This window comes from Gadus macrocephalus, chromosome 8 (genome assembly GCF_031168955.1).
Source record: "Gadus macrocephalus chromosome 8, ASM3116895v1".
NCBI lineage: Eukaryota > Metazoa > Chordata > Actinopteri > Gadiformes > Gadidae > Gadus > Gadus macrocephalus.
Genome location: NC_082389.1, coordinates 15,014,529 through 15,038,700, shown reverse-complemented (window position 1 = coordinate 15,038,700; position 24,172 = coordinate 15,014,529). Strand labels below are relative to the sequence as shown.

At 43.8% G+C, this 24,172-nt stretch overlaps 1 protein-coding gene across 2 annotated transcripts in view; it reads right to left on the bottom strand.

Annotated features, from left to right (window-relative positions):
- Positions 1–18,678: 18,678 nt before the first annotated feature.
- gpc1b (glypican 1b) overlaps positions 18,679–24,172 on the bottom strand; it is an 86,419-nt gene continuing 80,925 nt past the window's right edge. For both annotated transcript variants that reach the window (XM_060059359.1, XM_060059360.1), the window contains one exon: positions 18,679–23,340. In XM_060059359.1, the coding sequence (XP_059915342.1) occupies positions 23,132–23,340 (209 nt within the window). In that variant the 3' untranslated portion in view covers positions 18,679–23,131. The remainder of the gene's footprint in view (positions 23,341–24,172) is intronic.

The window sequence follows — 24,172 nt, the reverse complement described above, 5'->3', positions numbered from 1 at the left end:
CAGGCTTCAGCGCCATCCATCTCCTGGAGCCCCAGCGCCGGTCATCGACAGCATGAGTACGTAGTCTCCGGCCTGAATACAGATGTGGGGCTCGCAGCCAACCACTTGGAGAACTGGGTGGAGGGTCAGTCCCATTCACTATTCACTCTCTTCTGTGTCTGGGGTCCCCTGAGAGACAGATTGGGAAATTAGTTTGTTAGGGGTTGAATGAAGAACTATGTGGAAGGACTCATTAAAGAATGTGACTCTTTTTTTTTAAACCGTTGCAGACGAAAGTTTAAATGTGGAAGAAAGGGTTTCGTAAAAATGAAAAAACACCTAGTTTGTAGGAGTGGAATACATTAGCGTCAACATTTATTGTGGCCTTGGGCAAGCAAGCAAACGAGGATAATGTAATAGTATTTGCTATTTCGCATTGGCCTCCTCTGATCAAACAGCATAAACATCGTGACGGTCTTCTAGGCGTTCGTGTCTTCAGTTATACCTGCCATTGACAGGTTTGCCGCGCGTGCCTATGAATGTGTGTTTCCGTGCGTGTGCGTGCGCGGGTCCATGTGTGTGTGAGTGAAAGTGTAGACAGTAGGTCAGACAGGGAGAGGAGGGCGGAAGCTAAATACAGCCCCGTCATTAATCGTCTTGTGACACGGGGACGGATGGTCCCTGCTCCGTGCCATCAGTACACACACATCTCACACACATCCATCACAATACAGCGGGCACAGATAGACCCCAGAGACAGACAGACAGGCGCACACACACACACACACACACACACACACACACACACACACACACACACACACACACACACACACACACACACACACACACACACACACACACACACACACACACAGGTAGTTATTCACATGTGTGCTTGTGGTAGATTTGTGTAAAATAAAAGGGAAAATAGGGTATGATACTCAATTATTCTAAGAGCTATTAAAGTATCCAGAGATGCTGGGAAAGCATTATTTGTTTTAAGCATCGCAGTTTGATTAATACCCCTGAGAAGCTCACGTTCACTCGATTCAATATTCAAGTGCTTTGCTTCTCATTAATCACAACACAATACGGCGCTTCGGCCTAGCGCTGAATGAGTAAGCGCATCATTACTGCACTGCAATCCTACAGTGTTTCCACGTTGAGGTGAGTATATATTAGGGTATTGAGTAAAGGTGCCGGCACTTTAAATAAATTGGGTTGACATTTCTGTGAATATTTGTTTGTGTGCTTGTGTGTGTGTATCTACCTGTATGTATGCATGTGTCTCTGGGTGTATAGGGGTCTGTCTGTGTGTGTGTTCGCTAGAATATGTATGTGTACATGTGTGTTTCGAAAAAATCTGTTCAAGTGTGCGTGCGTGTGCATGTGTGTGTGTGCAAGTGTATGTGTATGTGTTTTTTTGAGTGTGTGTCCGTGTGCATGCCCGAGTGTGTGGGAGGATGATCGATAACAGAACAGCAAGTTCCACTGCTTAGTCACTCTATATGCTCCTTGCGGCTGCCACGGCTCTTGCGTTGCAGACAGTTTGCCGATAGCAAGCACCTCATCCGACCCCTCTCTGTGAGGTACAAATGCTTCTCGTCTTCCTAAACTATGGGAGACACAAAAAAGACACACAGAACCATCCGGAACGCCTCATAAGGGAGTGGTTGATTAATTATTACGCGTTGATGGCCAAGATGATTAGGGAGCACGCTTTTGTCCCTGATTAAACATCTCTAATTATAGACAAGGTTAATGGGGGTTTAATCCATGCTACTGCGTTGTGCTCCTCGCTGTATCCAAGAGGTTTCCCCATTAACTTCAGCGCCTCCACCCGCACCCTCCAGTAATACTTCCGTTCAAGCCACACGTCAACCTTTCCTCTTCTCCCCCCCCCCCCCCCACCCCTTGCCACCCTCCAATCCCTCCAATGAGTTTCTTTGACAAAAACAACGTTTGACACTTAGTAAATAGTTTTTTACCTCTGAACGTGTTATTACGAGGTCACGGACTCTGGGAGCTTCATAAATTACCCTTCCTTATTGGAGAAAAAGAAAAGCCTTTATTTTAAAAGCAGGACTTGTTAATGGGAAACAAACACAACCAGCTTGACAGCTCCTCCTGTTGCCACGGTGAGCGTGAGTGACAGCTTATCCCGTTCCTGTGATTATTCTCTCTGGAACACCATCAGAAGGCATCCATTTGTCTTCTTCGCTCCATCCTCTTTATTTTTTATTTTAACCATCCCTGGCCTGTGACAGATAGTTCAGTCCAATCTATCAACCGCTGTCTTTGGTCAGGGTGTTGGAGAGGGAGGAAGGGAGAGATGGGAAGAGACACAGAGACATACAGAGAGAGAGACAGAGAGGGAGAGACCGAAAGAGAGACAGAGAGGGAGAGACGGAGAGATTCAGCTGGTTCATGCACATACAACACATCAAGCTCATCTCAGAGCCTGTTACTCTAAATGGGATAAGCGTTAGGAGGAAGAAGAGGAACAAGGGAGAACAAGACAGAAAGAAAGACAGAGAGGGAACGAGACAGAGGGAGAGAGGTTGAATCTAGCTGCCCTCTGTCTGGCATACGCTGATCCCCTGTCACAGCCCGACCTCTGCAGTAGCCGGCAAATGAAAACCAAGTGCTGGATTTGAATGCAAACACGGCACTGCTCCAGAAAAGAGAAGACAATACAATGTGCACGGGAGCTTTTTAAAAATCCTATCAGCACCCCAGGGTACCAAATGGGGAAAGCCAAACATTGGGTGGACCAATTTTTTTAAGAAATAGCTCAGAAAATAAGTCTATATTCACATGGAAGTCTTTTCAACAAATAATCAAAAATAAAGCATTTGGGTACAGGCACACCATTTGCTCATAAAACTGTGGTTTCCGTGTACGTTTGAGTTGATGCATTGACCTTCTGATACTTACATCGACCTTTTCAAGCAATCTTCGCGCTCCCGGCATGCATCAATACATCAATAAACAATGCCGTCAGGCAAGGACAAACACATCACTGCTTAGGCTGCTGCCTCAGGATGTGACACACGTACAGGAACACACACACACACACACACACACTCACACACACACACACACACACACACACACACACACACACACACACACACACACACACACACACACAAACAAACATACGTGTCAGCACATACACTTAACATGCAACACACAAAGCATGCATCACATTATGAATGTCAAAACATTGAGAAGTGAGTAGGCTGCAATGGATGCAGGTCAATGGCATAAATATATTGAGTGTAAAAAAGGACCGGTTGCACAAGTCTGCCTTATGTATCAAAGTGAGCATACACTTTAAACTGGCTGACGTTTGTTTTGTTTTTTACATGTGGACTTCCTACAAACAGATCCTTGAACATGTTTATTTTTAAGCTCCCCTATGTATGGCAATAAGCGAGGTGAACCTGCGTCGCCTGACACACAGACCTTATCCAATCACAAGGAGACCCCATTACCACACAGTTTCCCAGTCAATGATTTCTCATTTAGGTCCCACTCCCCTGATCCTTCAGCTCCTTGAGGCCTTGATGGATAACCGGATGTGAGAGTGAGAATGAGGCTGTGCGTGTGCGCGCGCTTGCGTGTGTGTTTTTTCGTGCGTGTACGTGTGCGTGTGTATGTGTGTGTGTGTGTAAGCATGGCAATGTGTGTGTGTTTGGATTTGAAGAATATATTTTGCCTTTTTGTAGCGTGCTGGGAAAATATTACGATGTGCGATTTACGATATCCAGCTTAGCTGAGTTATGAAATGTGACAACACTGCTACTGAATAGTTAGGCAATTTCATTAATGTATTCAAACTTGTAAAAACATGAAATTACACAAAGGCTACGTTTACACGATGACGGTCTGAACAGAAGACGCAAAAGTGGCGTTGCGTCTTCACTTTTTATTCCGCGTTTAGACAAGCGTTTTCGGGAGGAAATCTGCGTGCATACGGTGACGCAAAAGTGTGTGGAATTCGATTGGGTATGCATGCCAGGCTGCTAGGTGGTGCTGTGATAGACTATCACACAACACCGCCATGTCTGAGCGCATGCGTAGAATCTTCCTTCTCTTATCCGTGCCGCAAAAACCAAAAAGATCCTTCTATGTTCAGTAATACTATCTGTAAATATCCTGTACATTTCGTGGAAATACTCCTGTATGCTTGTTAGAGCTGCCAGAGCAGCTTGAAGGTCCGACGCATGGAAATAATCTGACATGTTTGTTTATTTCCTTGTACTGGCACATGTATGTGACGTAAACGCGTACGCGACGTGAGCAGATCTGAGCAGTGTTTTGCGTCTTGGCAGTTTAGACGGAAACGCTACGGCGGAGCGTTTTAAACTTTTCCACTCTGGAGGGTGGTTTCAGATTTATGCGTTTTCATGCCCCAAAAACGCCGTCACCGTCTAAACGAAAGGCACTTCCGATAAAATATTTTGTCGTTTTCACCCGCAAGCGTCCTCGTGTAAACGGGGCCTAAGGCTTAGCAAAAGCATGGAAACAATTAAAAACGTTCCATAAAACACCCCAAATTAAATACCAACATATGTTTTTTGTTTTGACGGCAGAGCGACAGTAGACAGGTGCCTAGCTACCAAAACTAGTGCAGTTTTTTGGGCTACAGAGCTATTGCTCAAGCTATGGGGAGGGTTGAGATGAACCGAGCCCCAGACGCCAGTCTGGGGCCGTGTTCCAATTGTCTCAGTTGTGACCTCTTTTCCTAATACCTATATAGTGAAATACACTATGTAGTACTGCATTTAAGGTAACAAGTATAGGGGGAATTCAAGGAAAAATCTGCATTGTGGGATATATTGCGGAACACTACAAAATGCCCTAAATGATTCCTTAAATAGTGCGCTATATAGGGCACAAGTTATCCAATTAGAACATGGCCTGGGTCTACGAGAAGGACACGGAAACACGTCTCGCCAAGCACGCCACCAAATGAGATGCATCAAAAGCCTCTACCTATATCCAAAACACAACGTAGGACATTGTTGTAATCGCTACTAACGATGACAGGGTATTAACTCATGGCTTCAAAAGTACTAAACCTAGCAAACCTCGGTCTCCTACTTGTGATGCAGGTGTCTGATTGAATTGATTCAACTGTCCTCTTCCCAGGGAATGAAATACGACGATACAGTAAAACATTGCCTGAGCGTTACCGTCAGCGGCAGCAGCACGCCCTGTTGGCTCGACGGAGCCACTTAGTCACAGGGTGCTCAGCTGCCGTATCTACTCCTTGCCATCTCCTTTACGTGCGGTACAGCCTCATAGACAAACGAGCATGCACGCACACACGCACGCGTACATTCACGTTTATACCCAACATACACCGGAAGACACACCCAAGGCACAGTAAAGAGATGTTCAGGCCTAGGTCAGTCCCGCTCCACCAACGGAGCACTCTTCTGTGATAATGGAAGAAGGTGTGCCCTTATTTGGCAGACGCCTTTATGCCAAGTGATTTAGACATCAATCCAGATACATGGGATTATGCAGCAGGAAGGGGTCGGAGAACTTCCTGCTCAAAGATGCCTTGAATGTGGTGATTGAATCCAAATGTGATTAAAGTGTATCAGTAAAAATAAAAGGGTCTACGTAAAAAACGTAGCACATACTCATCAAATCCACATATTAAATAAGAGAAAGACTTTTTTATCAAAGCTTTCATAGTGAGTGCTATGACCGGCCCTCTCTTGGTAGCCAGGCCGTGAGGAGGCGCGAGCGTCGGAGGCCAGGCCTCCTCCATAGTCCCTCGGCCTCCCACCAGAGTCCCTGGTCCAGCAGCAGCAGCAGGTCATAGGTCAGGGCTGATTATGGATTGTTCCAGGGTTCTGGCAGACTTGGTGTACAGCCTCTCTTGGGTATAGCTCAAATGTCAGCTGCATCTTTAATGCAGTGCCCCCCCCCCCCCCCCCCCATCCTTCCCTCCCTCCAGCCAAGCTGGCCATGTCCCAGGCAACATGGCCGACCATGTCAAAGTAGCTTGAAGTTACAGTTAGATCAGTGGTACACCAAGTTTCTCTTTTGGGGACTCTACTCCTGGAGGATGTGGAGGGGGTCAGAGGTACCCTCCCTAATATATGAATTCTGTGCCGACCGACAAGAAGGGTGAATAGGATGGACGATGCCGCAGCACTCCAGAGACAAGAATACATTTTACGAAAGTACTTCGGAATAGAAGCCCCTTAGATATTATTTGACCTTATTTCCTTACATCCCAAATTCTATGGCGGTCACACAACTTGAAATTAACAGGAATGTAACTCTTTTAGGGTTTAAAATACAAAGTGTTGCCCGATTTGTGAATGGTTGATATTTTGCATTACCTATTTGCATTCTTTAATTTCTCTTCCACTGAACCACATGAGAACCACATGCACACACCTACTGATGTCATGCATCCCCACTGTCTGGTCATTGCTGCATTCTAATTGCGGGCTTTACAATTCAAACAACAAGAGAGTCTGGAATAGTGTGAGTCAAATAGTGATGTGGTGTGTCTTGTTCCCTCACCCAGCACGGGAGCATGCCCAAACTGGCAGAGTCCGACTAGGTTTCAATAAAAGATGGTTCTGTCCCACGACACTCCCTTCTACACCTGGTCAGTTCTGTGGTGCGGGAACAGCACCCCCTGGCTAACAAGTTACGCCACTGCAGCTGAATGCTGTTAGGCGCTGTACATTAGATGTGTGAGTTGTGGCCGCGTAGTACAGCGTCTAAGTTATTTCCATTGTACAAATTGTTTTTGGATAATACCATGCAAATCGACTGAAGGCCTACACACCGTTATAGTTTTCTCACCACACCTAATCTCAGACTATTGTCTTTGGTAATCATGGGTGAATGACTCACTCAATCCATGCACTTTCCTGGTTCGGCCCCTTAATAACCCGTCGAAACCAGACAAGGGTAAGTAGGGCCTACTGGTGGCGTGGGTGTGTGAGTTAAGATACTGAACTTAACATGTGCTGATCTGAACGGTTTCATCATGTAGGTATTAAACACAGGGTTGAGGTGTACATTGCACCACCCCATAAACGTAATAATTATACACTAAACAGCTTAAACATTTCTGGTCTTTTGCATTGCTAAACACGTAAATAATAAGGTTTTTAAAAAGCCCTCTTAGTGCATATCCTAGTTTATTTTGTTCTTATGAACGGGCTTATTATTTGTTAGGGTTATTCTTCTTTACTGAGAGATCCCCAAAACTATAGCCTATGGTCAAAATATAAAATGGCATGATTGTAGAACTTGTTAAACAAGTAACGGATACAAATTAAGGATGGGCCAGATCCGCCAATAGGCGGCACTATTATCAGCGTTTAAATGTAAAACTTCAAAGCACTGCCATTTCCACTGGGAAAGTGCCATGTTCGTAAAACTATTCAAGCAAGCACAATTTGAATTAAATGAAGAACAAATTTAATGTTTCAACACATTCAACACTTTGGATTCAATGCAATGACCACAAGTTAACTTGACAAAACACACACCTCAACTGATTCTGAGCCGTAAGTCATAAAAGCTTCAAACTTGACACTAATGTACCAGGTGACAATATGCTTAAAACAATGATGGCAATCAGATCAAAGAGAGATATACCATTTTATGTATAATATATGGATATTTGCAAAGTTTGAATGGCTATTAATCAGAAAATTGACAATTCATTTGTGTACTTACCCTTCCCGAATGGCCCATATACTGTGGCTCCTGCTGTTTCTTTTAGCATGAATCAGGGATCCTAATTTTCATAGATAAAACACACAAGGCAGAACAAGTACAATCAATACAAATAACTATAACTTCTATTTGGTTGTCTTTAGAAACTGAAAAAACAAAGCAGTCATTGCCTGATGATTTAACGTATGCATTTCATTAATTTGTACCCCTTCACTTCTCAGTGCTTCTTTTAACATGACTCTGTTCTCAATTACAACAATCCATGTGCCACGGTTTCCGTCACCTGACAATGATCACTCCTCCATTATGGATGTTTCTTTAAAATAAATCGTACTACTATAATACCAGGCCTGTCGCACCAGTTGCTCAAGTTGGTCATGTGCGCATGTGCCAAGCAGCCGGCAGCTCACACACACACACACACACACACACACACACACACACACACACACACACACACACACACACACACACACACACACACACACACACACACACACACACACACACGCCAAGACAAAGGCAGCGACACACACACCGAGTTAAGACGTTATGTTTTTAAACATAACGGCTCCGCCATCGACACACGCGCAGGTAAGAACACACACGCACGTGTACACACTGCAGCGACACTTGTCCTTAACCATAACGGCTCCGTCATCGACACACACGCACGAGCACACACTGCAGCGACAATAGCCCAGGTAAAGGCCCATTCACACCCTACGGTAAATACGGATAGGGACCCTTCCGTCCGGTCCCGGAGGTCGTTTCGCCCGTCAGTGGCTCCGTCGCCTCTGAGCTTACGAATCCGGAGTGCTCCGGGAGAAACGGAGCAATACCAACGGAATCGAGGCGACTTCCAACCATTCGCGTGAATGGTTGGAAGAGAGTCCAACCATTCGCGAAAATAGAGAGAGAGTGGTATGATATCTGTTTTGTATATATATATATATATATATATATATATATATATATATATATATATTGTTTTTAATGTTTTATACTTATATTATACGATACACCTGACCTTTTTATTTTATTGTTCACCTGCTTTGGCAATGAGTTGTAACTGGTCATTTAAAAATGGCGCAACATTTTGAGGAGAGAATCTGCGGGTTGCCGAGGGTAGTCACATGCCACCGCCGCGTAGGCCTACACTTTTTACGCCTTTTTTTGCCGATTTCGGATAACACAAAGCAAAGTCATATCCTGTACAGATGCCATGTTTGCGATTTTCGGTGGCGGTTATTTGCGACACGACAGTCACTGCCCTCTAGAGGATGTTTTGTGTAACATCCATAACAACGCTCAAACCGGACGGAGGTATGAAGGGTAGTACCGGAGACAACGTTTGGTACGGACAGACGAATTTCGTCCGGATCCAGAGGTATGAATCCACCTTAAGACGTTATATTTTTTAAACATAACGGCTCCACTGTCGACAAACTATCCCAGGTAAGACGTTCTGTCTAGAAATTGCGATAAAAGGGAAGAGACAATGTCTCACCTCGACAAGCAACGGCAGGTCGTTTATTTTGTCATAAAAAAAACGTTCAATTCAAACATCGCGCCGACCAACACATCAACACCCAAGTCAGGTGATCTTAAAGAGACAGTGTCCCTATGACGCAACGAAAACTTTACAATTACACAGTATGGTGAATTATGTATGTAGAGTCCAACACAAGACTACATTCTGTTGCTCAAATGTAATATTATACTCCTCCTTGAGCCTCCCGAAATGTCTTTAAACTTTGTTGCTCAAACTTAATATTACTCTCTTCCTTGAGCCTCCCGAAATGTCTTGCGATATTGATATCTCCCTTACCCCCTGCGGACTGTTATAGTTGTTTAATTTTTCTTATGTTTTGTGTGTATGCTACGTGTGACTGTAGGCTACTGCTGCCTGTCTTGGACAGGACACTGGAAGAGATGTTTAATCTCAATGATGATTATTATTTTCAACTAACCAATAGTAGTTGCCTTGCATTTTAAAATGTCAATGCACTTTTCAGCCCTGAATAACAGTAAAAGCTATTTAATAATGGATTTGCATGCAAACTATACTACACTTTCTATTGAACAATTACCCCTGCTACCATAAATTGATTAATTTTATAATGTAATCAAATGCTCACACACGAGCTGCATTCAGACACACGTGTAAGGCCTGATATTCTCTTGATGGGCCGTATGTGTCAACAACATATCCTGACATGTGTACCCTGAAAATCTCCTGAATAATACTACCTCTGAGGTAGTATTTTCTCCGTAGGGAACGTAAATTACCTTACATGTGAATGAGGAGTAGAAAGTCTGTATTTCTTACTCCACTTTAGTGGGCGTGTTGATGACGCTTCTGCGTGTCATTGAGTGGCCCCCTAAATGATAATCAGCCCGTTGCCTTTTGTTCGCTGAATGGTTAAAAAATGTTTAAATGTTGCCACTGCTTTTAAGGGTCATTTGATGTGAACGAATGTTATACATTGTAACATTATAGGCAAAATGTTATTATATTATGCACTCAGAAATGTATTACATTATCAATTGGGGTTTCCACATTATTACTATGGGTTTAATCACAACTAGAGGTAGAGAGCACGCAATGCGCTCGCGCAAACTGTAGTCCATATAATATGACCCATTATCATCCATGTAATGGCTATTTCTGACTCTCCCCACACTCCTTGTCTTTCCTAAAACATCCATACCTCCTTTTGCACATTGTAGATGTAGAATGGTGACCTCACTTCTTTATCACACCCGCTCTGCCATTTGCTTTTATCCTCTCCTCGTTCTACTTTTGGCTGCTGCTTTGATGAAGTCTATGTTAGCTTTTTAATTTCCACTAAATCCTGAATGTGCATATGAATACTGCATAATCTATTTTACCATCTCTGCCCTTAGCAGCATCAAGCAATTCTAGGTCCAATTTCTTTGGCCCCCTTTTACACACAGGCACACTTATTTTACTATTGTTTCTCCCCAACTTGGTCCAAGCACTGTTTTTGGATGAACATCGCTATGTCATTCTCAATCAACCGAGTATGCAGCTAAAAGCTGTTTTCTTATCTTTTCTGAAGGCATTTCCCTTACGTTCTGGACTGACACTAGGGGTTGTTGAATATGCACCGCAGCAGGTCCTCAAGGGCTTGAATGCAGTCCAGTCTTTCAAACGTGGTGTTTGCGGCTGATCCATATCCCCACTCTTGTCCAGCCAAACCTCTCATGACATTAATAATTGTTAAACATGTTGTGATTATCTAACTGCGTTCCTTCCAAGTCAGCCTTGAGTTAAAACACACATTGAGGAGTTTAAACAACATGCTTCCCAGCTCTCTTCCATTCCATTTCAGCTACATCTTGCTGCCGTTTCCCCCCATGAGTCCTTGGCAGCCTCTGACGGGAGGGCTTCTCACTAAGCTCTGCAACACTGCCCACCAGTGGACGAGAGATCACACAACTTTCCTCTATTTTCCCCTCTAGCTCATTTACACACCCATTCAACCATAATATTTGATATCATGTCTCCCTAACAAGTATGCAAACAAGCACAGAAAAAATTATAACAATCTGTCTTCTAAAGGTAAAATCCTTTACAAAGTGATAACTCATTGTCATTGCGAACAATAGGATAAATCAGAGTTGGTGATGTACAATTAATGTATACGTTATTTTATAGGATATAATCCTAACGTCTACATTCTGCAAATTATAATTATGTATTTCATAAGCGGTACTATGTATATTGTTGTGTGTTTAACTGTATTCCATCTACACAGGCCTACTGCATCACCAGGAATCTGCCGAGGACTTGGTATAGAACCAGGCCACTTTGAAGATGTTCAGCCGGAGGCAGTAGACACTGTGGTTCATGGAGAGAGAGAATGAGTGGAGAGGCAAAGAGTGGTGAGTCAATGATCTGCTGTGTTCCCCATCTCTCCTTTTCCATGCCTCAAGGACTTATCTTTGAAGACTATGACCTTTGACCCTGACGAGGGGTCGGTATGCTCGTTAAAGGCCCTTTCATACTGTAGGCCAACGCACCTTTGCATTTGAATTGGGATGGATTTGTTGCTTTCACTGGAAAACAGACCATTCAAGGTTACAGGCATCTTCAACAGCATCCCCGATCCTCTCAGGGAATACACTGGCCTCTATTGGTGATATGTGGTAATGCAGCATACAAATCCATGCTTTGACAAATTCATACATTGTATTAAAATAATGTTCTAAGGTTATATACGTAAACCTGTTATGTTGTTAATACACATTGCTTTTCAAAGTTAGTCGCTTGACGGTAAGGTATCTTTTACTCTGCATCAGTTGCGTTATTTGAACTAATCGCACACACACACACACACACACACACACACACACACACACACACACACACACACACACACACACACACACACACACACACACACACACACACACACACACAAAAATATTCCTTCAAGAACTCCTTTAATGTCATCAACCGTTTAATGATTTAAAATGCATGGTCAATGTCACCGATTCTCAACTGGTGGAAAGCAAGAACATTTGGAGTGGTTCACAGAGCAAATTCCAAACGGAAATCTTTAAAAAGAAGCCCATGAATTAACTAAGGTTTCGATTTCCCTTCATGTTTCAATGACTTGCTCTTTCATCGAGTTTAGCTTCGATGTTTTAAAAAGTACTTGCAGGCATTGTTGATAACTACAGTATTGGTAAATTGATTTAATTTTTCGGGTTGTGACTTAAAGACTAATGATTCATGTAGGTCGAGACCGGTTGAGAACCACTGGTCTATGAAATACATCATCCCATCAGATTTTATCTCATGTTTTATTGTCTTTTAATAAGGTATTCTAACATATTGTAATCTTTTTAAGCCATTTCCTCAGCCATGCAGTTCCAGCAGAGTGTTCACTGTGGCTGCAGCTCCCCAGTGTGGCCCCTATCTTGGGCAGTGTGGCCCCTCTACGGCAGGGCCCCTCTTGGGGTCTTTCCCGAGGGGACCAGTTCTACACAAAAGTTTAAACAAAAGTCCTACTGACGGATCCATCGACTAGATATTGTTTGGGGAATGTCAGAATAACATGATTGACTGCAGCAGTCAATCACGTAGTGGCTGTAGCTCTGCACCACGGCTGAATTTCGGGAACGTCTTCAAATACTGTGTTAGGGGCCCACTATGTAACGGTACACGTAATTGTACCGAACCGTCACGGTACAGGCACTTCGGTGCGGTTACAGAGGTGTACCGCGGTTCGTAAATGTGGCGCACATAGCGTTAAAATGGCGAATGTAAAGGCTTGTTTTACGATGCGGAAATTAAAACTTGAAGTCGGAGTTCCACCCGGACCGCTTAGCCAAAGTATACTACTCCGACTCTGTAATCCGCTCAGCAGCTCTCCGTCGGGATGTCTCATACGCAACGCAATTCGCCGCCCGATCTATCTTATGTGTTGACTGAAAACCATGTAAGCAGTGTTGTAAATAAACTTCCAAAGCTTTTCAAATCTTATTTGGTGTTTTATTGGTCTTTAAGGTGCAAAGTAAACAATGTACAAAGTAATTAAGGTGCAAAGTCAAACCGGAGAAGTGAGTCAGGAAATAATTATGTTAGAGGACCAATGATCACAGCCCTTGCCGTCTCCGTTGCGTCGACCAATAGGTCCATGGCGTCGACTGATAGTTAAAAAATATTGGATGTGCACCTAAGCTACGGAGAGGGTCTCCGACAGGCTCTCCGGCTATGGAGAGGGCTCTCCGTGTCCATGTACAGCACTTTAACATGCACACGCATTTGAAAAGGCACCATCCAGGTGTTACTATCATCGTTGCTGTGAAAAAAAAACTAGCTGTGCAAACCCCGCTCACAACACTATTTCAACAACCCCTGTATGGGAATTCAGAAATGCAAATGCCATAACAGAGTTTATTGGTGTTTTCATTACTGCTTATCTATGGGTTGAGAAACAAGCAGTTTTCTTAAATTTTCCCCATAACTATTAACCGTACCATACCGTGACTTAAAAACCGAGGTGCGTACCGAACCATGACTTTTGTGTACCGTTACACCCCTAGGGCCCACCGATATCTATATTAAAGCATCCATAAAGTAGCATGCCATGGGACCTTTAACAAAACATTTTTGTTAAACAAGTTCTTTTTTAACAATCCTTTTGAGAATAAACTATTTTACAAGGTGCCTGGCCAAGAGAGCAGCAGCAGCATTCAATTAAACACAATGCAATACAGTAATATACATAGTAAACAACACCACAGAATGGGTGGGAAAGAAAGAGACAGGACATTTAATGCCATGAAAATCAATGCCCAATTAATCAAAGAAAAGGAAGGAAATGTCCATGCAACTTAAATTCCACAAATCCTACCTCACCAGACGTTTAAGATGAGCCTCAGAAGTCCTTTCATCCACATGTTGAAACCTAAAGTACTTTCAATGCACATCTTTCAGCTCCCTACTTTGTTCCAGCCAAACATTTCATGACATTAATACTTTTCTAAGAAGTATCTCTGATTATCACGTGGTCCTTGCAGGTCTGCCCTGAGTCAAAATACACCCTGAGGGATATACAAAGACTATAAGTTCTCCTTGACCATATACATATAAAAGTAGTCCAATAATAACAGAAAACTGTCTTTCATGCCTAAGGTTATTCCTTTCATTGTTCTTAATTCACCTTATCTCTTAATTAATCATAGTTCAGCTGCTTTAACTTTCAAATCAAGTGCCTCTTTGCTACAGACACAAGTGGTTATCTTCCAAACAAAACACAAATGTTGATGTGGACAAATAAATACCTAATTACCTTCACCTACTTTCAATTATCCCCCTTCCATTAACAACACCAACCCTGCTTAAATAAAAACAAAACAAACCAAAAAAATAAAAAACACAGGTGTGGATTTTACAATAAAGTAAATGTATTTCTTAAGATGGTGTTCATATGAGCCACCATTTTACATAATTTGGCCCATGAATACAAAATGACAGTGATAACAAACCCATTTAGTTTCCATGGCTGTTCGCCCATGGCTTTAAGCCCTGGCACTGTAACCTGCGGTCTGGAAGGACTATCTGGTCCAGACAGACTGGCTGTCCCCCTGAAGGAGTCCTTCCTAAGCGGGTGTCTGGTGTCACTCATGCCATGTCACATGGGGAGCTCCATAATAAAAATAGCCAGTGGGCTGGCAGCCAATGGAGAACAAAAAACCCAACAACCTGATGGAGATTGCAGGGATACTCAAGTGTGAACTTTCAGACATGGCAGTTAAATGTGCACTGATGCATTGTATGGGTGTGGAACGTGTCGCACATTGTGCTTCGGTTTGTAACTAGAGTTGTGTTTTTCTCTCCTCTGGGCCAGGAGTAAAACCAAGGACAGTCTGTCTTGGAGCCTGTTTAATCATCAGAGATATCGTATCTGTATACTTGAATGTTAATACCAGAGCCGGACAGTAACGGAGTACATTTACTTGAGGATCTGTACTTTACTCGAGTATCATTTTTGGGGAGTACTCATGACTTTACTCAAGTAAATTTGAGAGGCAAATATTGTACTCTTTACTCTGCTACATTTCTATCCATAACCGTGAGTACCCGTTACTTCTTCTAAAAAATAAAAGGAGAAAAGAAAAATTTCGGAAACCCTAGATGTGTTGTTTCCCTCTCAAACGTGATTGGATTGTGCAGGCGCCACTGATTAGGACAGCCTTCAGCCTATCAGCAATCACCTTCGCTTTCCGCCAAAGTCAACTCCATGGTCAGATTTAGATGAGAGACGATTGTTGATTTGATTGATGAAAAAACAGAGAAACTCACACATACATACAATTGTTAGCTGAATTTTCTTTTCTGATATTACATATTTATGTAAGCTGAGCAATTGTTTTTATGTTCTTGAGTATACTGTTATACTGTATACTATTGTGCTATTGCCTTGTGGGCAAGTGAGAAATGTTAAATAGAGCAACATGGTAAAAAGATGAAAATGACTTGATTTTACTTTCAATTCCTTTTACATTCTCCAAGGTATTAACATTTTTCATAACTCCATGTAGGACGTTTCTTTACATATATGTAAGCACTGTGGCAGTAGTAATGCATTATTTAGAAAATGTACCCTTGTACTCTTGATACTCAAGTACTTTTAAAAACAAGTACTTCAGTACTTTAACTAAGTAGACATCTGACTGTAGTACTTTTACTTGACCTTGAGTAAAATTTAGCAAGGGGTTTCTGTACTTTTACTCAAGTAAGGAAGCTGTGTACTCTGTCCGCCTCTGGTTAATACAGTGAAAACCCCACCAAATGAAATGTGATGTAAAACAACAATTCAATATTTGTACACACTTTTTCAACGACTTTCCTTCAAATCTGAAAGAGCCTCAACCTACTTTGTATTCAACCTAGCCACCTCTATGATTTGTAATAGTATGGTCACGTTTATCCTAGCCATCTCGAGATGTATTTTTGATTTTTTTTCTATGTTTTACATGCCATCGTAGACTGAAGACATGCCCACCAAACAGTTTGCTCTGTTAGAACTTGGCACCATCACAACGACAGACCCTGTATATTTTCAACCACCAAGATGCCGATCCTTCTGTTCTATGACCTGAATCCTTTGTCAGCATTCCTTGAAGTTATCTCCCGCTGTAATCTTTCTCCTTTACCACACGATGGCAGTATTTGCACGTCTACATCAAGAAGTAAATCAGGACATTCGGTGGCCACTAGACCGCAATCAAATCACTCTTCTGCCAGACACCACTCATTGCTGTTTAGCACTTGATCTAAAGGACCTGCGCGTTTATGATGAATTTTACAACAACTCTTCAGACGACTGATGAAAGACGGATAGAAAGAATTACAGACGGAGAGAAATAGAGAGAGTGAGCCTCATCACAGATCAGATATGATAAAGCCAAGAGGCTTTGGGGATGAGAGGAATGTGTCTAATTAGCCAACATGCAAGAGATCTCAGGAATATATTTGTAGCTCTTTGAGGAGATTTAGCCAAAGAAAGGAGTGAGTCTTTGGCTTAGCTTTCAGGCATGACATTAAAAGTTGAAAGTTACTGAGTATTTCAGTCCCAATCCTTCATTTTGAAGTGAAACCCAGCCCGGATTCTCAGAAGTATTACATGTTCAAAGTGTTGAGGTGGGGACAGCGGCTCAAAAAATTATAATGGCCGATGAATCTCTTCACATGTCCCCTAGCTTAATAGACTAACAGTTCTAAGAGGTATAACCACTGTCGAAGGAAAAATGACCAAATCAGAGAAGAAAATCCAAAATATGTAACCTAACTTTATAACGCAAATATTTAATCTAACCGTATGATGACATTTATTTGAATAATTCTGCCATTGTGCTGGTAAAAAAAATATGGGAGAACACAGGATGTCACTACTCTTCCCCAAGCTACTGGGGTCAACGTGTTATGGCTAATAGTTAAAAAAGGCCATAAGGGAAAAAAACTTTTAAAACCAGGAGTGAGGCAGTTGGTTTTTGTGTTGAGCAGTGGAGGTTTTATTGATGGCGGGGCCAGTTTGAGCTGATACTTCTAACAGCGTGGCCGTGCACTGCATTGAATCATAAAAGCACTTTGATCAAAAGGGCATGCGGGGGCTAAGAATAAACTGCACATACCTGCGTGTGTGTGTGTGTGTGTGTGTGTGTGTGTGTGTGTGTGTGTGTGTGTGTGTGTGTGTGTGTGTGTGTGCGTGTCTGTGTGTCTTTGTGTTTGTATATTTGTGTGTGTGCCTTTTTGTTACGCCCACACGCACACGTCTGTTTGTGATTGCATGTGTGTGGTGTGTGTGTAGGAGTGTGTGTCTGTGTCTGTTTTTCTGCGATTGCATTAGTTACAGGCATGAGCAGGAGCTGCATGAATAAGCAACTGAGGCGACAGGAGAAATGTGTCAAAAGACGAAAAAACATTGAACAATTTATAAATTGTGTGTCATACAGGTAATTGGTCTCATGACAGTCGTAATCTTCTGGCATCTCTCTACAGCATCGAACGAGGACGACTGAAGAGTCCACCAGCGCATTGTTGAGCATGTGAACTAAGCGTGTAGGAGCTCTCCTTGAGGGCGTCTAGTTTCATATCTATACCATATGGGCGGATGTGACATTCCGCGCAAACTCCTTCCCTCAGTTCAATCTCATTGTTGTGGCAACTCAAACACAGTGTTTCTTTGCAAATCTGTGCCTGGGGGATGTCCCCATTCCTCGTAGGCCTACATATACGGTGACGTAATTATATGATGTTCGGGATGGTGGTGAAATATTGCCCATGAGCTGAGCCTGACGGCCCCCCCCACCCCCTCTTTGGTTCTAGTGTGTCGTTACTTATACATTGTGTCACTGAAACTGTGACAGGCAGGGGGGAAATAATGATGTACTGAGCTCTGAGCTCTCTCCGCCGGAACCGCTTCCGTTTCTGTGGAGCGCATGGAGGTTTTATAAAGAGACACTCACATTTTACACACAGATACAAACACAGACAAACACACACACACACACACTTCCCTTGGGTCTTGCTTACCCTTCTTCTCGGTGTGTGGACAGTGGGCACAGTGGGCACAGTGGGCGTGGAAAACACACCACAAAGCACTTTACAAGCAGACAGCAGCTGTCACCTCTGACATCCTCATTACAGTGTGTTGGGCCTTTACAGGCAGAAGATATTGCAGCTAAGATGAAGCTGAAGCAGGCACACAAGGACAACTTTGCATGGTTGGAAGAGTACTGTGCGGGCTGCATGTCTTCTAATGTGTTGGTGGTGTCCTATTGGTCAAACAAACACACGTAAACAAACACACACACACACACACACACACACACACACACACACACACACACACACACACACACACACACACATAGATGTCATCTATACATATTTTGCAACCAAAAAAAGACACATACATCATGAAAATTGTACAATGTATATAATTGACATAGATTCCGGGAACAAATGACAGCAAATGACACATTTGTATTTTTTTTTCCAACCTCTGTCTGGATTCTCTCTTCACAATAAACACCAACCCTCCATAGGCTTTACATACAAAAAAACTAAACAAAACTTGTATTTTCTTTAATTGGCACTTCTCCAGCCACATTCAACTCATTAGTAATGTTGTCTATCGTCGTCAGATCTAGGATCAGTGGGTGGCTTTCCTTGACCACGCGCTAAGACATGGCAGGATCGAAAACATATCACACAGAATTTAGCCTTGGAGCCACATCCTTCAGCTCCTTGGCATCTCAGACAGACCCCAGGGCCCCTCGTGTGTGTGTGTGTGTGTGTGTGTGTGTGTGTGTGTGTGTGTGTGTGTGTGTGTGTGTGTGTGTGTGTGTGTGTGTGTGTGTGTGTGTGTGTGTGTGTGTGTGTGTGTGTGTTAGTGTGCCGTTTCACCACAGGTGTGACATCGCTGGTCCATATCTGTCTGCATACACACATCTCAAATCAATGACCATTTCTGGAACGGGCCCCGTGACTCGGCTATTGATCCACCATTTTGTAGTCTTATTTTGTGCAGACAATGCCATTATATTGGCCTTATAAAAGTGCAGCGTATTTAAGGGGTGGGGGGGGACAGAAGTGGTGGCACAAGCAAACAAAAAAATCAAAAGCGGAAGAGGAGAGACAGGAGAAGACCAAAGGATGGAGGGTGGGAAGGCCAGGCGCGGGGGGGGGGGGGGGGGGGGGGGCACGTTGGAATGGGGTTGTGCAAATTTTGGCCGATGACATCGTGGTGCATAGCCATTGAAAGTGATGTCAATTGAACATACTGTAAGTCGCAGATCTTTTTATTGGAATGTCCCCACAAAAGGTTGTGGTCCTTCCCCTATGACAGTGACAGAGAGGCCGGAGAGCACAGGTTCAGTGCAGATCACCGTGACCAATGAGTTCCCTTAGAAGCTATAGCCCCTTATCTTACTTTCTTTCTTATCTTTTATCAGATATTGAATTGACCCCCAACCACAACAATGTTTTCGAAAGGCAGTCACAGGCTAAGGTCTAAACCGGGGACCAAGAGACATCTCAATAAAGAAACAAAGACATCCATCAGACACAAACGTACACTCCTAGCCTCAGCTCATACCGATCGTAGCAGGGGTCGGTCAGAAATAAAAACAACAAAAGCGCATTTTTCGAGCACCAAAATGGCCTGAGAAACATAGTAAATAAAGACGAAGGGGAGAGAGAGAGAGAGAGAGAGAGAGAGAGAGAGAGAGAGAGAGAGAGAGAGAGAGAGAGAGAGAGAGAGAGAGAGAGAGAGAGAGAGAGAGAGAGAGAGAGAGAGAGACAGCCAAGGACAAGGGTCCTATCTGCCAACAGATGTCAGTTGGGAGGCGCCTGGCAAGAAGGGGACTAAAATCCGAAGGAACAGTGACACAGGTGCGATCAATCAGGTAATCATAGTAGGCAAGCTGTTATCCCCAGGTGGAGGCGAAGGCAACGGCTCTTCTTATTTGTCTTCCCAATCCGCCTCCATGAGCTGTGGTAAAAGTCCTTTGCTTGTTCGGTTATTTATTAAGAATAGTTTTTCAGGAGGTATGTGGGTTTTTTTTTAAATGTATTGGAATGATCTGGCTCTTATTTCTGTGATTTGGCATGAATAGCGTCAGCTCAAGCCCCCTGTGGAAAACAAGCAGGCGAACAAAAACAGATCTTATTGTTGAGCGGACCAGATGCTGAACATTTGCAGATCTCAGCACCGTCACTGTTCGTGTGTCAGCCCCTTCTTTCCTTTGTGTTGCCATTCGAGGGACGGTCCAGCTGGGAACCGGTACCAGCAGGTCTGGTCAACCAGACCTCTGGTGTGGTGGGCTGGGTTCAGCTGTGGATCGCACGCAATGCCCTGATTCCCAATTCATCTGAGGATCTGATCTCCCTGCAATGGTCTGAGCCTTATACGGAGGACCCCAGCCGATTATCTAATGATGCGTGTAACGACCTCCCTCGCTCTACTTCTGTACGATCGTAGCCATTGTGCATTCGAATGACTAACACAACAATTAAAACCTTAACCCGATCTCCCAGGCCTCGTTAGCCAAGCTAAAACATTAGGCTCCTTGAATCAAAGGCCTCCTTCCATGGCAGCCTCCATCCAAAAATCAATTATTATAATAATCGGCAAACTAATGCTTCACAGATTGATGCAGTACACTGAAATCACTGGTCTCAGATGCATCGTTCTCTCCTCTGTTTTTCCCCTCTCCTTCTCTCTTTGCCTTACCTTCTCAAACACAAAGCAACAAACACTGATGCCTGCACACAACGTGTATGCATACACATATACATACATACCTTCATACCGAAATACATACAAGCAAACATCCACAGCTGTCCTGCACCTCAACACACGTCATTTCCAAATGAGATTGCTGACCTTTCAGTAAAGTTCTGCACCGGCACTGCTTCCTGCCAAAAAGTGATCTTCAGCTCAGTGAGGTCTTAACGTTGCATCACCCCACCCGCCCAAACAATCCCCAGTAGGGTTTACGTTTAAATCAAACACAACGTCATGGTTATGTCGGGCTGTGCCTCGTGAGGGAGACCGACTTTGAAGTTCGTGCAGACCGATGAAGTGAGGGGAGGAAATAGAAGAACCCGCAATTGAAAAAAATATACAGGAAATAGAGCAAGAAAATGAGGAAAGGGAATACAGTGAGCTGGAGGAGAAGATAGGAGCTAGATGAAATGGCCGGGGTACACGCCATATATTCATCTCTGTGCCAGATTGAATGTCCTATGAGCTTGTGTGTTCGTTCTGTATAGCGGTAGACAGTCTGTGATGGAACAAGTGGTTATAGTACCGTGAAGCTCTCTGGGTAGTGAGACGGCTTGTGCTCTGATATAGAACATTGTTTGAAAAAATATGAACAAAAATATACACCAACGCTGGTTGTGGTTATGGTATCTTCCTGCAAACATACAGGCTCTGTAGAGCTCATGAAATAGCACATCAATGGAGCACATTCATTATTTTTGTTTGTTTTTGTTTTTTTGCCTACAATTGACCCAACAAAAAAAAGCTGATATGCTGGCGCTTGCTATTTCTCCTTTTTGGTGACAACATTGATTTTCCCATTATTCGAAACCCTATTCATTTCCAATGCCGTGTTCTAACTCTCATTCCTTGACTAGGCAGGGAATGGGAAGAGGGTGGTGGGGATAGGGCAGGGGAAGGTGGGGGAGGTGGAAGGTGGAGGGAGAGAGGAGAGGAGGGGGGACAGCTAGAGGTTCTTAAATGACACACCCCAGCTCCCCAAACATTGATCTATGGAAGGAAGGTCACCCGAGACCCACAGGGCATAGCCTAGCATGTTTTCTGCTTACATGGGGCCTTCCTCCCAGGGGCCGGGCGTAGGGGATGGGCTCTGGGGTGGAGCTGGGGGGGGGGGGGTTCAGTGATGATGATGATGATGAGGATGAGGGTTAGGGGGTGGCGGGCGGGGGGTGATGAAGGGTCACATTTCTTTCACAGTGGAGGGGCCGTGGTCTCTGTGAGTGTGATCACAGCTATTATTACAGCTTACATGACTAAACGTCACAAAGTGCTGATGCAGGGGGGAGTGCGTGTGTGTGTGTGTGTGTCTGTGTGTGTGTGTGTGTGTGTGCGTGCATGCGTGTGTAGCAGGGGGTCATATATATATATGTGTATGTGTGTGTGTGTGATGATGTTGTGGCTTTAATATCTTAAGAGGTTTGGCGGGGCTTACCCATGGCCATGTTCAGATTATCCCCTTGCCAATGGTTAAATTCCATTTAAAGTTAATTTTTTTTCTATGAATGTTACAGAGTGGGGAAAACCACTTGGGCGCTCAAATTTTCCAGAATCATTAATAAATAAATAATCGTAAATATATAAATTTGACAGACGTGGCACTAATCAACGTGGCTCAGCTGTGTTGCAGAAGCTCCCCGAAACCCCTGGCTCCCCCCTCCCGTGATGCGACCCAACCAACAGCTAGCATCCCAGCTCGTACCGTCTGTCACGTGCCTCGTGTACACACACATCACCTCCGGAGAACCCACACACCCAGAAACAAAAAACGTTAGAAGATGCAAAAAGACCAGCTCTAATTGTGTCATAATATAGCACAAAATAAAAAAAGACCAAGAGCAGAACTGAAAAACTGTGAATACTAGGAATACTCGTTGTTCTGTCTGTTCTAACACGTGACCCAAAAGGATGTCCATCTGTATATATATTTTTTTTCTTTCCTCATAACTGTTAAGTTTTGGCAAAAGTAACTGACTCCAGACTTCTTGTCCCGCCCCTCTTAAACCCCGCCCACCGCATTGCCTTATAAGCCAAACCCTCTCCCAGTGTCCCAAACTCAGTCCCGATTGGCAGATTCCACCTGTCAATTATCGCCACAGCAGCAGCAGCAACGCGGCCAATGAGAGCAGGGAGCTGAGGACGCAGGGGAGGTTCTGGCTGGCCGACCCCTTGACCACCCTCTCGTTCTCCGGGCGGGCGTACACCATGGGGGGCTCCGTCATCGGGACGATGAGACGCGGGCTCGGGGGGCAGTCGTCGGCGCATATCCCGCTTCCTGAACCGCTGGCGTCATCACCTACAGACGGGGGGAAGGGCAGACGGTTCAACGGTGTTTAACGGATGAATCATCAGGGCACTCACCGCTATGTTCAACGCCTGTGAGGTGGTGATTAGGGAGGTTGGACTCCCAGCTGGAAGGCTCTGGGTTTGAATGAAATCTATCTGAACCGTACTGTGCCGTCTGTTTATTATTCCTGGCCCTTTCAGTTCTATCATTAAACATGATTCTACAAAGCAATGTTAACGTTTGCACTGCGTCATATCGTAATGTATTAACACTACTAAAGTAGTTATTTCAATACTTGAAGTGTTGCTTTATTCCATTTGCTGATGTGGTTGGAGCGGTGTCTTCCTGAGCTAAATTTAAAATATAGGTGGTTGGCTCATAGTAGCTCCAGCCCCAGACTGGAGGATTAGGGATTCAGCAAGAGTACTTACACAATCAACCTCACATAATGTCTGACCTCAATTATTACAAAACTGTCATCATGATTAAGGCCAAGCTTTTTTTATTTTCCCAAGCATACCTACCACGCAATCCCCAAAAGAGCTTAGCGAATGGAGTTTTGAATTCGGTGCGATTCACTGAGACGGTGAGATGGGTCTTCAGACTCTAATACCTCTCTTTGAGAAGTAGGTAAAAGAACCACTCCCCAGAGGGATTGCAGAACTACAAACCAAAATCGACCCAAAATATTAGCAGGGAGAGAGCACATCTGTCCCTGACCACATTGCAAAAGTCATAAATAGTGAAAGGTGCAAAAGCCAGCCGGTCAAAAGAGGAAACGGCTATGAAAGTATGATTTGCATTACTGTGAAATCTAGAGATAGCCATGTCTGGAATGGTA